Consider the following 16,804-nt stretch of genomic DNA (forward strand, 5'->3'; position numbering starts at 1 on the left):
AAAGTAATTGGAGACTGAATGACAAAAAGCTGTTTAATATCTGATAGACAAAGTCAAGCTCACAAAGAAATGTCCTTGAGTTTAATAAAGATGCTAAAAATGTTACTTTTCAAGTATTTAGCTTTTCTTTTTTACAAAGTTCTGTACATAAAAATAAATATACAGAAGCAAACCCCATCAACTGTGTACATCAGTAATCCTCACTGGTGGGCTCACCATTTATAAGGAAGACATCATTCAACGCATCCTGTCACAGAGACTGTCCTATCAGCAAGGACTTCTACCCGAATAGATCATCACCAGGCCTCCTTTACCAAGTTTGCTAAATAGCAAGAGGCCTTCAACCTACCAACTAGCAAGGTGCCATGAAATTAATGGCTGTCTCATCTCTAAGTAGACTGTGACCTAATGGCAACGTCTATAGCTCATACTGATCAAAGCCCTTAAAATACAGGTAGTTAAGAACGGAACTAAGCCCCAGCTCTCCCTGGCTAGTCACTGTGAAAGTGTGCGTAAGGCAATTGAGTTGAGGGTTAAGGGTTCACCTTGCTAATGTCAGAGTGACACTAACAAGAGTCTTAGCTTCATCCACCAGATGATGGGCCCCTGCGTCCAGGTCTCCAGGAGCAGGTTCCACCCCCTTCACCAGTCAGAGGGTTATAACCTGGAAGTGAAAAGGAAACAGAACCATTTTGATGGCTGGAGATCAGGCAACATTCTATATTAAAACTATAACCACAAATCTAGCATGTAAACCTCTGCAAAGACATAGACTCCATCTCCATGGCCACCTCCACGGGACTTTAGCTATTCTATAAAAAATAAGGTGCAGACAGATGTGGTGCAGCCTTTAATCCCAGGACTTGAGAGGCATACAAAACATCAGTCAGAAATTACCCAAGATGGCCTGATTTAATTATAGGATGCCTCCAATTTTACGTGTTACAGTTCTGGGGGAAAAGCTTCCCCAACGCAAGTGTTACAGGCCTGCTCTGAGGGGAAAGTTTCCCCCAATGGAAGTGTTACAGCTCCAAGGGGAAATTCCCAATGCACGTGTTGCAGCTCTGAGGGGAAGGCTTCCCCAGCGGAGGTGTTACAGTTCTGGGGAGGACAGTTTCCTCTGCAGAAATGTTGCATCTCTGAGGGGAAGGCATCACTGGCAGTCGGGAGCCAAGGAATACCACAAAGTCACACCACACAACAAACCTCACACAAGAGATTTATTGGGAGAGACACAAGAAGGTTCTCGCCTTGCTCAGGTGGGAAGCAGCAGGAACTGAGCAAGAGGTAGGCTTATACAGGGTTTCTTCGGAGAGGAGTTTTCCAGGGTAAGGACTGATGAGATTTCAAGTCCTGAGCTTGGCTGGAGCCCAGGGATTGGTGGGATTTCATGCTCAGGGATTAGAGGGTTTTGATAGGTTTTCAAACAGGGAAGTGGGCTTGGACCTTTTACCCTACACTAATTGTAATGCTTAAAAGAAAGCACACATTCAAATAAAGGCTACTGAAGCTACAGAAATGGACTTTTAAAAAAAATGAAATGGCCAGATGTGAGGGCTCACACCTGTAGTTCCACTCAGGAGATTGAAGGCAGATTACCTTGCATAAGGCCAGCCTTGGCTACACTGTGATTTCCAAAACAGCCTAGGCTAAAGTTTGAGATCTTGTTTCAAACTCAGAACAAAAGCAGAGCAGAACATTTTAAAAGGGTGTGATGGAGCAGGCCTATTATCTCAGTCCTTGGGAGGAGGCAAGAGGATCAAGGGGTCAAGGTCATCCTGCTCTATATACTGAGCTGAGGCCAGCCTAGGCTAAGACCCTGTCTCAAAAATGAACAAAAGCCAAACCAAACAACCAGAATGGAACTTTCCACTTCTAGTAGTCAGAACTGGGTCACCTACATCTTTTTCCCATCTCTCCCTCCCACATCAGTTCCCCACAGCCAATCTGAGAACTGGGTCTTTGCCGAATGCCCCAGGGTCCAGAGTCAGTCTTATGTGGGTCAGTTCTGCTCCTTGCTCATCATGAAATCTCGCCCCGAGTCTTAGTTTCCTCATTTGCAAAGTCAGGCTGTTTAGGTTGGCCTAGCTCAGGACAGCACAACAGGCCATGGACAAACTGAAATATGTCTGATGAGCCAGGATGAGTAATTAGCTCTGGAGGGAAGGAGGGGAGATACATAATACACCATGTTCCATTGCTTCAAACTCAGCCTGAATCACAAAAGATTGCTAATTACTCCATTTGTGTGTCCCATCTTGCTGAGATAGGTGAAACCCTCAGGGACAAAATGAAGACACGCTGCTATGGTTGTCACCTAGAGTGTCTAGTCATGTTAATCCACAGAAAAAGGCTGAGTGAGCATCCGTCTATATCTTGAGAAAGTTACTCAGAGGAAACAGGGCAGCACTGTTGGCCAGACACAGACACGGACAGTGTCTGCCAGACACTGTCCGTAAGACAGACTGCTCTCCCCCTGGGTCACCTTTCCTGTCACAGTGCTATCAGGAGAATAGGGAGAACACTGAATCCAACACAATCCCCCTCATTGCTTAGTGAAGAGCCACAGGGCACTCTGCATCTGCTCCCCTCGTCTCTACAGTCCCAAACTTGGGGACACAGAAACACTATGGAGCCTGGGCTGGCCTCCGCTTGGACAAGCCTGCTTCAACAGCCCAAGTGCTAGGATTACAAGTATACATCCCATGCTCAGCTGGAGAATCTTAACTTTGAAAAGGAAACTATAGAGCTGGGAAGATGGCTCAGGGGGTAGAAGGACGTGAGTGCAAATCCCTAGCACCCAAGCATAAAGGCTAGGCCTGCTGAGGCTTCCCAGCTGCTGAACGAGCTCCAGGAAGAGGGAGAGACTGTGTCTCAGGGAATAAGGTGGAAAGTGATAGCCCAAGACACCTAACGTCCTCTGGCCTCTGTGTACAAGCATGGGCACGTGCACTGGCACACTGAAGTGCCCACACACCACACACACAGAAAGTACATATAAAAGGACACTATATCTTGTAAGTGTTAAGACTGTTAAATGTTTCACATTGCCAGGTTCTTACCACCTCCCCGCAAAGGCTTTTTGTCAGATTTTCCTTTGGGGGTGACAGATGAAGTAGAAGGCCCAGGACCATCTTCTTCCTGTTTGGACATACACAAGTTTAAGAATCAATAAATTCCACTTAGGGCTAGAGGTATGGCTTAATATGCCACGCTCTGGGTTCAATTTACAAAACCACGAAACCAACCCAAACCCCGGCACTCTACACGGCCAGTTGCTGTCGACTCTAGTTACCTGAGGCCTTCCTGTACTTCTCCTGTAACTTCTGCCTTCTTGCATGCTGTCCCACATTTCGATCTTCTGTCTCCTTTTCTCTTCTTCAAGCTAAGAAAGAATCACACACACAAGAAAGCAGACAGGAAGCACTCGTGAGCTCCTACTAGTCTCAAAGAAAATGCTCATTTGAGAATTCTTAATTCAAACAGCTCTCAAAACACACCTTCATTTCACTTTACTCCTTAAAAAAAAAAAAAAGCCATTGGGCATGATGGTACGTACACACCTGGAACTCTGGCGCTCAGGAAGATGAGAGAAGACTTTAAGTTTGAAGCCAGCCTGGCCTATCTCATAAAACCCTTATTTAAATGTTTTAAAATGTATAGAAGGGACTGGAGAGATGGCTCAGCAGTTAAGAGCACTGACTTCTCTTCCAGAGGACCTGGGTTCAATCTCCAGCACCCATGTGGCAGCTCACAACTACCTGTAACTCCAGTTCCAGAAGAGCTGGCATCCCCACACATACATGCAGACAAAACACCATGCACATAAAATAAAAATAAGAAAGTTTTAAAAAAAAGTATGGAAAAAACCAATGATTCCATTATTTAACCCACCCTTATCAGTCCATTTTGGCAATGCAGAAGAAATGACCTGGAATGGGTGTGTGTGGCTGGCAGGCCTGTTTTATCATCATGTGGCTGTGCTACTTAGTCGTTCCGCCTCAGGCACTGGATCATAGGACAACAGATTGCCAAGTGCATTAGAAAGCTAAACACTATGGAAACATAAGGGAAATGAATCCCAGCAGAAAATTACACTCAGCAATCAGCGCCAAGAAGCCTGTGGCATGCATGGACCCAACACACGTGGTATTTGCTTCTGTTTCCTATTCCATGGACAGCAGCCATTTTTTTTCAAGCAACCAAGCACTGCAGTGGACATGCATGTAAAGGGTATGCAATCTCTCATTTCCAAAGGAATTCAAACTCAATTCAGTACATTCTGATCCTAATTAAATTGTGATGTTAAAAGGACACAAAATGCCTTAATAGCACATATTCTGCGAATTTCCCCATGGTATGCACATGTATTGCTAAACCTGTCCCTTCAAGCTTCCATCCCTTGTAAGCACAGGAAGTTCAGAAAGAACCAACTACCTCTTAACGTAAAGGCTGCTTTATACTTTTAGTTATATCAAGAATGTCTAGCCAGGTGGTGGTGGCGCACGCCTTTAATCCCAGCATCAGGATGCAGAGGCAGGAAATCTCTGTGATTTCGAGGCCAGCCTGGTCTACAGAGTGAGTTCCAGGACTGGCTCCAAAGCCACACAGAGAAACGCTGTCTTGAAAAACAAAACAAAACAAAAAAAGAATGTCTAACTGAACTGGGCATGGTGGTGCATGACTGTAATCCCAGAATCCCTACTCTAAGGAGGCAGAGGCAGACTTTTAGGCTAGCCAGGGCTCCATGAGACCCTATACCTCAAAAACCGACACAAGAATGTCTGATCCAATCATAACAAAACCAAAAACAAACTGGGCGTGGTGGTGCAGCAGGATGGCTCAGCAGGCCAAAGTGCTTGCTGAACAAGTAAACAAGCCTGACGCCCTAGTAGAGCCCCAGAACTCAGAGAGGAAAGAGGATGATTGCTCTAAGTTGTCCTCTGACCTCCAAGTGCACACCATGGCATACGCATGCCTGCACTCACACACAAACAATAATAAACATACAAAATGAATGTATAGCAGGTAAATTCTAGCATTACCTATGAGAGATCTAAGCTAACCATTAAGCCAGGCAGATGATGGGCATTCAAAAAAGCATGCACATACTATTTCCATTTCTATTCAAAGGGACCCACACAATGTACTCATAAAACATTGGATACAATATACCTGTAGAAATACCTAAGAAAATTGGACATTACATGGGATATTTAGAAGTAGGTAAGAAGCAGGGACAGTGGAGACTTCATTTCCAAGAACGAACTTCTCTACCACAGGTTTTCAATTATTAACTTTAAAGTCCGGGTGGTGACTAAGGAGAAGACAGGCACCTAACTTACATAAACACTGAAGGCTGCTGTTGGAACAAATGCCTTAGGAGGGAGGATGTACGTTTGTCTTATCATGGCCTTTCCTTCTGGGTCCCAGCCAAGCCGGGAAGACCAGACCCAAAGGATGACCAGGCAAAAATAAGAGAAGCTGCCAACTGGGGCAGAAAGACACACGTCCCTGGAAACCCCAGTGACACAGCGAGACTGATAATTCTCTGGTGCCTCAAAGCTGGCAGAGGGAGGGCTCTTTTTGTGGGGGAGAGACAGCCTGGTGAGACAGGCTCTGAAGACTTGTGGGTTGAAACTGGAAAGCAGTCACTCCCACGACAGAGCAGCTCGATGCTGGTGTGCAAATGTCATCTGAATGAGGAATGTCCCCCATAGGCTCTCCAGCTGCCGGCAATGTTTGCCAATGTCATGGAACCTTCAGGAGGGGCAGGCTCGCTGGGGGAAGTATGTTCTGGAGGTGGACTTGGAGGTTTTATAGCCTGGCTCCATTCCCTGTCCTCTCTGCTCCTTGTGTGAGGATGGAATGCCTTCAGTCGGTTCCTGCCCGCCAGACTGGCCTCATGCTCTTGCCGCCATGACAGGCTGCATCCTCCCCCAGGGACGGCACACCAAAGTAAGCCCTCTCTCCCCAGCTGCTTTGTCATTCCATCATAGCTACGGAGAAGTGACTGACACAGCAGTCTTACTCCCCGAGGACCAGTGCAGCTCACCTGACTGCTCAAAGCAACCCTTGGTTCCTCCTTCCCCTCACTTCCTACCTTCCCTTCCATGAAAAAAACCCATGACTTAAAAAACAAAAACCTTTAAAATTCCCGTCTTCTGGTCCACACCTCCACATCATCATCTAAGACTTATGCTGCGTTTTCTCGCTCTCCTGAAACCCACTGCAGTGTGCTTGACCATCCAGGTCATATGCAACACACAGCTCCCAACAAAGCTAAACATGGAGCTTGGAATCCCAGCACTTGGGAGGTGGACAGGCTGGTATCTACCCTGGCTCCAGTGACATGTGACCCAGGCACACAGTTTTGTTGAGTAATACTGTTATAAGAAAACACTTGACAAGACAAGACAAAAAGAAAAGATACACCTTTCTTCAAGAGCATTTCTCAGGGCCGGGCGCCTTAATTCCCAGCACTCGGGAGGCAGAGCCAGGTGGATCTCTGTGAGTTCCAGGCCAGCCTGGTCTACAGTGAGTTCCAGGATAGGCTCCAAAGCTACACAGAGAAACCCTGTCTAGAAAAACAAAAACAAAAACAATACAAAAAAAAAGTAAAATAAAAAATTATTAAAAAAAAGTATTTTTCCCTTGACAGTTCAAAACTGTACAAAGCAAGCATACTGACCCACAGTGAACTAAACGAAATTAATTCTTGATATCCACCCAAAAGATGCACTCACTCACCCACAAACATTGCCATGTGCTGTCTTTCACTGTAGTAATGCATTCACAAACCTATTCCTAACTAGCATATTTTCCTCTATATCATCAATGTTGACATAGTAGACTCTGAAATCCATCTTGAATTTACTGAGACACAACTCTGCTCTATAAGCTTGCAAATAACAGTAAATGTATTTTATTGACTGTTATCACTCAACCTTGAACAATTTAAAATTAACTTCTTCAAAGTAAAAGCAGTTCAGTGGTAGAGGTGTGGACCAGTGATAGAGACTTTGTCTAGCATGCTCAAGGCCCTGGAAAATCAAAGCAAAGAAAAAACCCAACACATTTATTAAGTCAACTCAGTTCATACCTGTCTTAGTTTTTCCTTATGTTTTTCAACTTGGGCATTTAGATCTTCCTGCATTCTCAAACGAGCAGCTGCTAAAGCCTCTTGTCGCTTAACAACAGCATCAGGTTCTAAAATAGCAGGGGAAAAAAAAATAGACTCCATATGAAATAGCCTATAAATAGAGAGGTTCAAATGTCAGAACACCACCACACAATACATCCTTGTATACTCATAGTAGAGCCCAGGTGCTCTGATGGCCACCAGAGAGAGACCCTACCACACAGTGTGGCCATCCCCCTTGCACCTGATCTCTAGGTGGAGAGCATTGCACGAAGCAAGGCTGGAGGTTTCTGCATTTTTTTTTTTTTTTTTTTTTTTTTGGGTTTTTCGAGACAGGGTTTCTTTGTGTAGCTTTGCGCCTTTCCTGGATCTTGCTCTGTAGACCAGGCTGGCCTCGAACTCACAAAGACCCGCCTGGCTCTGCCTCCCGAGTGCTGGGATTAAAGGCGTGCGCCACCATCACCCGGCCTGTTTCTGCATTTTTTTTCACTTGATTAGCCCAGGTCTATGAAAAGAGGTGTAAGATCCCCTTCCAGCAAACAAAGTCCTTTCAACTAGCATTAAAAATATGAATGTCAGCGGGCCTGGAAAGATGGCTCAGAGGTTAAGAACACTGGCTGTTCTTCCAGAGGTCATGAGTTCAATTCCCAGCACCCACAAGGTGGCTCACAACCATCTGTAATGAGATCTGGCTCCCTCTTCTGGCCTGCAGGGATACATGCAAACAGAACACTGTACTCATAATAAATAAATAAATCTTTAAAAAAAAAAAAGAATATGAATGTGGGGGCTGGAGAGATGGCTCAGTAGTTAAGAGCACTGGCTGTTCTTACAGAGGTCCTGAGTTCAATTCCCAGCAACCACATGGTGGCTGACAACCATCTGTAATGAGATCTGGTGCCCTCTTCTGGCCTGCAAGCCTACATAAAGGCAGAATACTGTATACATAATAAATAAATAAATCTTTAAAAAAAAAAAAAAAAGAATATGAATGTCAGCCGGTGGTGGTGGTGGTGGTGGTGGTGGTGGTGGTGGTGGTGGTGGTGGTGGTGGTGGTGGTGGTGGCGGCAGCAGCACACACCTTTAATCCTAGCACTTGGGAGGCAGAGCCAGGTGGATCTCTGTGAATTCAAGACCAGCCTGGTCTACAGAGCGAGATCCAGGACAGACACCAAAACTACACAGAGAAACCCAAAAAAAAAAAAAAAAAAGAATATGAATGTCAGCTAGGTATGGCGGCACACACCTTTTATTAATCCCAGCACTCGGATCTCTGTGAGTTCAAGGCAAGCCTGGTCTACAGAGTGAGTTCCAGGACAGCCAAAGATACACAAAGAAACCCTGTCTACAAACAAACAATGTTCCAGTTTTAACTTTTGGTTGAGGTAGGGTCTCATGTAACTTGGACTGGCCTCAAACTCACTAGGTAGCACAGAATAACCTTAAACTCCTGATCCTCCTGCCTCAACCTCCCAGTGTGAGACAATACAAGTTTGCCACCATACCCGCTTTTATTTAGTACTGGAAACTAAACCTACAGGCCATGTGTATGCTAGTCAAGCACTCTGCCAACTGAGTCACAGATCCAGCCCTAGCTTACTTTAAAAAAAAAAAAAAAAAGGTTTTTTTGTTGTTGTTTTGTTTTGTTTTAAGATAGGGTCTCACTCACTATGTATGAATCTGTATAAATTTGAGGTCAGCCCTGGCTGACCTAGAACTCTCTATGTAGACTGGGCTGACCTCAAATTCATACAGATCTGCCTGCCTCTGCCTCCTGAATGCTGGGACTAAAGGTGTGTGCCCCACACCCAACCCTAGATTACATTACCTAGATGTAAAATCAAGGCTTTCCACCCCAATCCTAGTACTAGAGTAATTCAGATGAATGGTGACCTGTATCTTAGTTATACTGCAACATAAAACACTTAACATTTCTTTTGGACATACCCACAGAAATAGCTTCTAGCTAGAATGGCTGTCCTTTGAGGTTTTTTGTTTTTTTTTTTTTTTAAATAACCAAATGATAAGTGAAATCGGGTTTAATGAGATCAGTGAAAAATCAAAATCAAGTGCATGCAAAATCCTAATGCTGAGTTTCTGGTCACTCACAGTAATTCTAGAGGTTACTCAATGGATGTAGCTAGAGCACAAAGAAACGGTTTTCATTTTAATCCTCTCTAAAATTAAGAATCACTAAGCAAGATGTGCATTGAGTATGCTACACATAATCGGGGGATTTTCAATAAAAATCTTTCAAAACCCAAACTCAAAGGCATAAACTGCTGCCACCTACGTAAGTAAGCTACAGGCGTCTTCATTTCTATCACATGACACTAACCCAGAACAGCCTCGGCTTGGTCCAGCTGCCTCTGCCTCAACGCCCTCAGTCGGACTGTGAGTTTCTGGATGACAATGTAGAGAAGGATGCAGCTGAAGAGGATGTACCAGCCGTAGCTGGCCAGCAGGGAGCCCACTGGGGGAAAAAAAAGAAACCAGATTCAAAAACGGGAAAAACGCCATTTTTCAATAACACTCAACAAAGATAAATCATAGCTCCTGCCTTCAGAACCTTCGCATCTAGCTGAGGAAACGGGCTCCTAGGTAGTTACTAATCTGGGCAAGGAACAGAAACTTCTCAACCACCAGGGGACGCGGGAGTAGTCTGGAGGGTGCAGGGCACAGCAGCTGGGTTCGGAAGGACTAGGGGGACGTGTGTCTATCCGATTCAGGAAAGCAAAGGCCCTCCAGACTCCAGGAGCTACACTCTGGAAAGGAGACAGCAAATGGGTTAGGGTTGTGCAGAGAGAAACGCCGGCCGGAGGACTGCTGTCACTGCAAAATGAAGATGTTAAAAGGATTCCAGCGAACGAAGTCCGCGCGCGCCCGCCCAGCCAGGGCCACTTGGAGGTAGCCGCGCTCGGGCCCAGCCCGCTGTCCCGGCCTGCCCGCGGCGTTAACGCCAGGCCTCCCGGAGGCCGACCCACCGAGCATGGCGGCGCCCGCCGCACGCCCCGCCGTCCCTCACCTGTGACGTGCAGGAATCTCAGGCCCTCGGTCTCCAGCGCCGGCCGCGCGGACAGAGGTTCCTCGGCGTGCTCCATGGCTGCCGCTGCCAACGACTCGCCCGCCGCTCTTCCCAGCTCGGAGCTTCCGGTTCGGCCCTATGTACACGTGGCGCTCACGGCCGCGGCGGTTCTGACCTATCGTGGCTCGACCTGTCTCGACGCTCGACCAATCACAGAGGGGGTGTGACTGGAGGGCGGGGCTGGAGGACGCCCAGGCGGAAGCGCGTTTTGAGTTTTAGGGAGGAGCTGGCGCGTTTGGAAGCTCTGGAAGCTTGAGCTCCATGCTCAGCTCAGCGTGGATTTGCACTGATTGGACACCGAGCATCAACAGATTTGAGGCCTCCTAGGGATGAGATTTGCATCCCATCCTTGTCACGGGGCCACTGAGGGTTGCAGCATATGCAATGCTTCCCAGCAACATACTAGGAAAGCAATAAAGGAGACGGCTGCGATTTGAAATGGAACTGATTGAATCCAATTTCCGAGATCTTAGGTTAATGGGATTAAGAAGGCAACAACTTTATCTGTGGTGTTTAAAGGCGGAGCTTTTGGGAAATTATGTGAAGTCAGTGTGGAGTTCTCTGAGGAAGAGGAAACCAGATTTATACGCACTCCACCATGACGTGAAACAGCCAAAGGACTCTGACAAAATTTATACCGTGCTTTGTGGACTTTGAATCTCCAAAATGGAAATAAATCTCATTGCTTCATAAAATTAGTCTGTCAAGTATCTTGCTACAGTAATAAACTAATGCAGTGATTCCTACTGAAGGACTGGTGTTCGTGGGATGAACACCTAGGGATATCACTCTCCCATCTCAGATTTCTCTTAAGTTTCTTCACTCATTACTTCATATATTTCTGAAGGTTTAGAACACATAAAACTTGCACAGTTTCAAGCTCAACAATGGAGTTCCAGCACTGGGGGTGGGATTGAGCAAATGGACACAGGTTCCCATCCCTAACAAAGGAAAAATCTGAAATTTATATCAGCCAGAAAGGGAAAATCCATTGTCTCTAATATAGTGTTACTTGGTATACCAAGTTTCAATGTCAAGTGTAGTTAGCCAACACAAAATAAATTCCAGGGTATATTTATTGTTGTTGTTTTATTTTGCTTTTGATTTATATGTGTGGGGATGGGAGTTGTTGTGATTTGTTATTTTTGTCTTATTTTTTTGCTTGTTTAGGTATTTGTTTTGTATTTTTTAAAGACTGAAAGAAAAGGGGAAACATTTTGGTGCATAAGGTAGAGAGGAGGGTCTGAGATGACTTGAGGGAAAAGTAAAGCATGATAAAACATCTTGTATGAATTTTTGAAACCAATACTATTGTAAATGTTAATACGATAATACGGTTCTAAAGAATCAATATTTTAAAGATTAAAAAATTATTTTTAGGGCTGGGCGGTGGTGGTGCACACCTTTAATCCTGGCACTCGGGAGGCAGAGCCAGGTGGATCTCTGTGAGTTCGAGGCTAGCCTGGTCTACAGAGCAAGAACCAGGACAGGCACCAAAACTACACAGAGAAACCCTGTCTCGGAAAAAAAAATTATTTTTAAAAAGGACAGTAGACAGTTAATGAGTACTGAAAGAGGAAGATTAGTCTCTTCCAGAGAAAAGTCCCCTAAGTGATCATGCAACACAAAGTCATCACAACCTCTACAGAGCCAGACTTCCCACTTCCTTCTCCAGGCTCAAGTCAGTGTGTTTCCCATGACCTTCCCATTCATACCTTCTCCTCACCCATGCTTTCTCAGTCATGTTCACTGCTGCCCTTTCCACAATAGCTAGGAAATGGAAATGACCATAATGTACATCAACTGATGAATGAATGAATGAATAATGAAACGTGATTCACATACACAAAAAACAATATGAAATGGTCTTTGTGTGTGTGATGTCTGTGTGAGTCTGTGTGCATGTGTATAACATTAATAATTTAAAGAGAGGCATTCAGTTTGAGAGGAAGGGAAAGGCATAGGATAATTTGGAGGGTGGAGACACTGGAGGGCACCAAGGAAGGTAAGAAAAGGGTGAGGTACCACCATCTGGGACCAAGTGTTCAATTACCTGAACCTGTGGGGGACATTCGCATCAAAAACACCTCAGAGACCAAATATAAATATCTGGTATTGCAGATAGAGTGGAGCTAATCAGAGCATAAAAGTCATGTTCTATGAAACAATAGCAAAAATTTCCTCATATCTAAGGAAATTTAGGGACCGGCTGTACAGAAGACATTTAGAACCACAACAACCATGGCTGGATAATAACTCTCCACGTTGTATTGTAATAACGTTAAATTTTAAAGAAATTTCCATTTTTTTGAGGAGGTTCTCACTATGAAGCTCTGGCTCACTAGACCAGGCTGACCTCAAACTCACGGATCCATTTGTCTCTGTCTCCTGCCGAGGGCTGGGATTAAAGGTGTGTGCCATCACTCCCGAGCTCACAAAAATCGTTGTTTTATAGCTTTTCACTACACTGAAAATTCCAAAAACACAGAACCAAACACACCAGAGAGAAGTTTCAAGAAATTCCATGTCCCTACAAAGGCAAGCCCATCCATGACCTCTTAGTAAATAAAAACAAACAAAAACCCATGCAAAAACTTCATAACGAATAATTGCAGCCCCAAAGAAAAGAAGCACCAAGCAAGATTACAGTGTGGAAGAAAGGAATCCACCAAACTTGAGGAAGAGATGGAGATCTTGCAGGATATACACAAGTTAAAGCCCAGGAGGACCGCCACACTGACATTGCACATGCGCAGTGAGCACTATTTGCTCCATGAACTGTCAGTTATGCCTAAGGAAGAACCAGCAAGCTTTTGTTTACCAGTGTTGCTCAGCAACAGATATTTCATAACCGGATGCTTCTGTTTGACTGGTCAAACCATAGCCTTGCACTTGTGGGAGTCACAGAGTTAGGCTCTGGTTGTTAGATAGTCAATGGTTAAAAAAGTTCATCATTTTGTAAAATTCTTTATAGTGTTGAGCTGATAGAAAGGTGGTCACAGCGATGTTCTCCATCTTGAGGAAGCTCTTCAGCTTTACGAAGGAGCAGAAAACCCCCATGGGATTTTGTGATGGCCCAAGCAGTGAAACGGGAAACTTGTCCTGCTGTTATTGTAGAACTGAGGACAGGTACAGCTAACCTTATGATCCTGAAAACAAATTTCATGAAGCAGTGTGCAAAGCTCAAAGTGGTGCTGCGTCTCCTTGCGAAGAATTTTCATGTGAATGATGAGGATGAACGGAAATGGCAAGAACACTTGGAAGCTAAGGATGAGGGGCCTTGAGGAAGTCTGGTGATGGGAGAAGCCTAGCTTTCCTAGCTCTGTTGTAGGCAACAGGGGTGAGGAGAGACCAGCTGTGCTTTCTGGACTACAGTCTCCTTGATTCCTGTGATCACACAAAGGTCCAGTGTCCAGATCTTTTTCTGCAGCAGGAGAACCATAAGACCAAAGCTCCAGCAGGTTTACTGTCACCCCATAATTCCCCTATGGAGCATTTTCTTATGGAGCATTGAATATAGAATAGAATAATATAACAAACTATAAAGGAATGGGATCTAATTTCAATCTACATAATAAAAACAATGTTCTATAAAATGCAGAAACTACAGAATTCCAGTAATGTTCCTCATGGTATGTCTTCCTCCCACCTAAAATTACCCAAAAAACATTCAATATGAATCTTTTATCTCTGTGTACTAACATTTATATTCCCCACTGAAAATAATAGATAAAATCTAAACTTGATAGATGTGGGAGAGAAAAGCCTGAAATTGTTTCACATTATCAGCCACTTTGAAAATGGACTTTACAAATCAGAAAATTGATGGCTGGATATTTTTTTAAAGATTTATTTATTTATTATGTATACAGAAGAGGGTGCCAGATCTCATTACAGATGGTTGTGAGCCACCATGTGGTTGCTAGGAATTGAATTTGGGACCTCTGGAAGAGCTCTTAACCTCTTAGCCATCTCTCCAGATGGCTGGATATTATCAGTTAAGGATATAAAGCTTGCCATCAATTTGCTGGATTAGTTTTATATTCTCAATGTTTTTCTCTTAGTGGTAAAAAAATGACCACTCTGTTTAAAAATTTTGGATACTGATCATTGGGGCCCCTACTCTGTACTTCTGAGCTACACCCCTAGTTTGAATCATCACTCTTTGCTTAAGGTGATTACTCACTTCCTTAGGCTTCATCATACGAATGCAAGTGAAACATCTGGTTAAGAGGGATGAGGTTGCTTAATTTGCCTCTTTATTCTGTCCCTTAACATCTGTAACCATGATGATGAAATAAGTGTAACATTTAGTTTCATTAAAAGGGGAGATGGAAAAACAAACAAACCAACAACAAAATGCCAGGTATTGGTGATGCACACCTTTAATCCCAGCACTTGGAAGGCAGAGGCAGGTGGATCTCTGAGTTCCAAGGTCAGCCTGATCTATGGAGTGAGTTCCAGGACAGCCAGACCAAACCCTGTCTCAAAAAACAAACAAACAAAAAGGTGGGGTGGATATGATCAAAGTATATAATACACATAAATGAAAATGTCATGAGGAAATCTATTACACAATGCTAATAAAAAGGGAATCTTTTCCACTTGGGACTTTGCAATATAAAATAGAAACTAGCAGCAATTCATAAAGATAATGCATTAAAAATAAAGTAGGACTAGGAATGTATCTCAGTTTGGTCAAATGCTTCCTTGTTTAGTATGTACAGAGTCCTGGGTTGAAAGCCCTGCACCACATAAACTGAGTACAGTGGCAAATGCTTCCAACCCAAGCATTTGGAGGCAGAGGTAAGAGGATCAGGAATCCAAGGTCATCTTCGGTATCATAGGAAGGCCACTCTGGGCAACGTGAGACTGCCTCAAAAATCAAAACCATGGGAGACAGAGGCAGGTGGATCTCTGAGTTCCAGTCTAGCCAGGGCTACATAGTTAGTCCTTCTCAAAAACAACAAAGCCAAATAAACAAAACCCCAGATATACAAAGTAGCTCTGTTTACTCCTAGGAACCACAGTGTGCATATTTAGGTGTGCACAGTATAATTCTCAACTAAATATGTGAAGCATTTTGAATTGAGTGCATGGATTTTAGGCTTTTATTCCAGTTTCTAAAAAACTGCTTCTACATCTCAGGTGTGTTACTTTTGTTCCTTTTATCAAGTGGTAGCTGTCCAGAACCCCACTTAATCCAGCACTTGAACAGTTCAAGTGTTACTTGCAAAAATAGGACAAGGGTGAATAGTGACCACAACTCCCACTACTGGTTATGTAGACTAAATGCCTAGCTCTAACTTGTCACTTCTTTTTTTTTTTTTTTTTTGGTTTTTCAAGACAGGGTTTCTCTGTGTAGCTTTGCGCCTTTCCTGGAACTCACTTGGTAGTCCAGGCTGGCCTCAAACTCACAGAGATCCACCTGCCTCTGCCTCCCGAGTGCTGGGATTAAAGGCGTGCGCCACCATCGCCCGGCAACTTGTCACTTCTTATAACCACATCCTTGTACGGGTACTTCTCCATGTCCTTCAGGTTAGGTGAATCTCCCCATCCATTGTATTTAGCCAGGTTGATTGATTTGGTTAACAGCAAGTAAGCAGAAGTGTTATCCCTCCTGAGTAGTTTAACTAGTTGTCTGAGGAGAATTAGGCATAGAAAGCCAACTACTCCAGTTGATCACAGACACTGCAAGATCTGCACAAGACTGGGCTCCTTAACATCCTACCACCGAGAGGGGGAGGTGCTAACTAGGCCCTCCCTGACCCCCCAGGACTAGTTGATGGAGAAGTAAGAAACATTTTCTTCAGTGGTGTAGCCGTTGGTAAGGTGTCCATACTCCCATAAACAACCCTAACTCACCAAGTCCAACACACAAAAGGGGTGGCTAATTGGGAAGAGGGAGATAATCCTAAGGACAAAGGAGGGTAATCGGTGTGTGTGTGTGTGTGTGTGTGTGTGTGTACTCAAAACGGGTAACACTTCTGCTTACTTGCCATTAGCCAAAGCAATCCACCTGGCTAAATACAATGGATGGGGAGATTCGCTTAACCTGAAGGACATGGCTATAAGAAGCACCCATACAAGGATGAGGTTATAAGAAGTGACACGTGCCAGGCGGTGGTGGCGCACGCCTTTAATCCCAGTACTTGGGAGGCAGAGGCAGGCAGATCTCTGTGAGTTCGAGGCCAGCCTGGTCTCCAAAGCAAGTTCCAGGAAAGGCGCAAAGCTACACAGAGACACCTTGTATCAAAAAACAAAACAAAACAAAAACAACAAAAAGAAGTGACAAGTGTGTGTGTATGTGTGATTAAAATACATCATGTACATGTATGGAGATGTCATGGAACCCATTATTATACACAATTAATCTAAGGTAATAAACACACTAGAAATAAAGAGCAGAGTCAAATATGGAAACATGTAGATGATTTGGCAGTTGCTGCTGGCAAACTGTCAAAACTCGCTGTTTTACACGGTAAGAAGCAACTACATAGGACCAAGGATGTGGGGAGATCAAGAGCTCAGAGAAGGCAATACAGTGACAGTCCTGCGCAAACATGAATGAAGTCCAG

The 16,804-nt window shown here is 44.3% G+C and overlaps 1 protein-coding gene across 1 annotated transcript; it reads right to left on the reverse strand.

Moving 5' to 3' along the window:
* Nucleotides 1-19: 19 nt before the first annotated feature.
* Nucleotides 20-10,300, reverse strand: Selenos (selenoprotein S). Its single transcript, XM_052712305.1, has 6 exons — nt 10,167-10,300; nt 9,480-9,614; nt 7,103-7,209; nt 3,296-3,385; nt 3,063-3,141; nt 20-664 (listed from the first exon to the last, which is right to left on the reverse strand). Exons 1-6 carry the CDS (start codon nt 10,240-10,242, stop codon nt 585-587), a joined length of 567 nt encoding a protein of 188 aa, XP_052568265.1. The 5' UTR covers nt 10,243-10,300; the 3' UTR covers nt 20-584.
* Between the last annotated feature and the right edge of the window lie 6,504 nt (nt 10,301-16,804).

Source organism: Peromyscus californicus, unplaced genomic scaffold (genome assembly GCF_007827085.1).
Source record: "Peromyscus californicus insignis strain IS unplaced genomic scaffold, ASM782708v3 Scaffold_4__1_contigs__length_199733344, whole genome shotgun sequence".
Taxonomy (NCBI): Eukaryota; Metazoa; Chordata; class Mammalia; order Rodentia; family Cricetidae; genus Peromyscus; species Peromyscus californicus.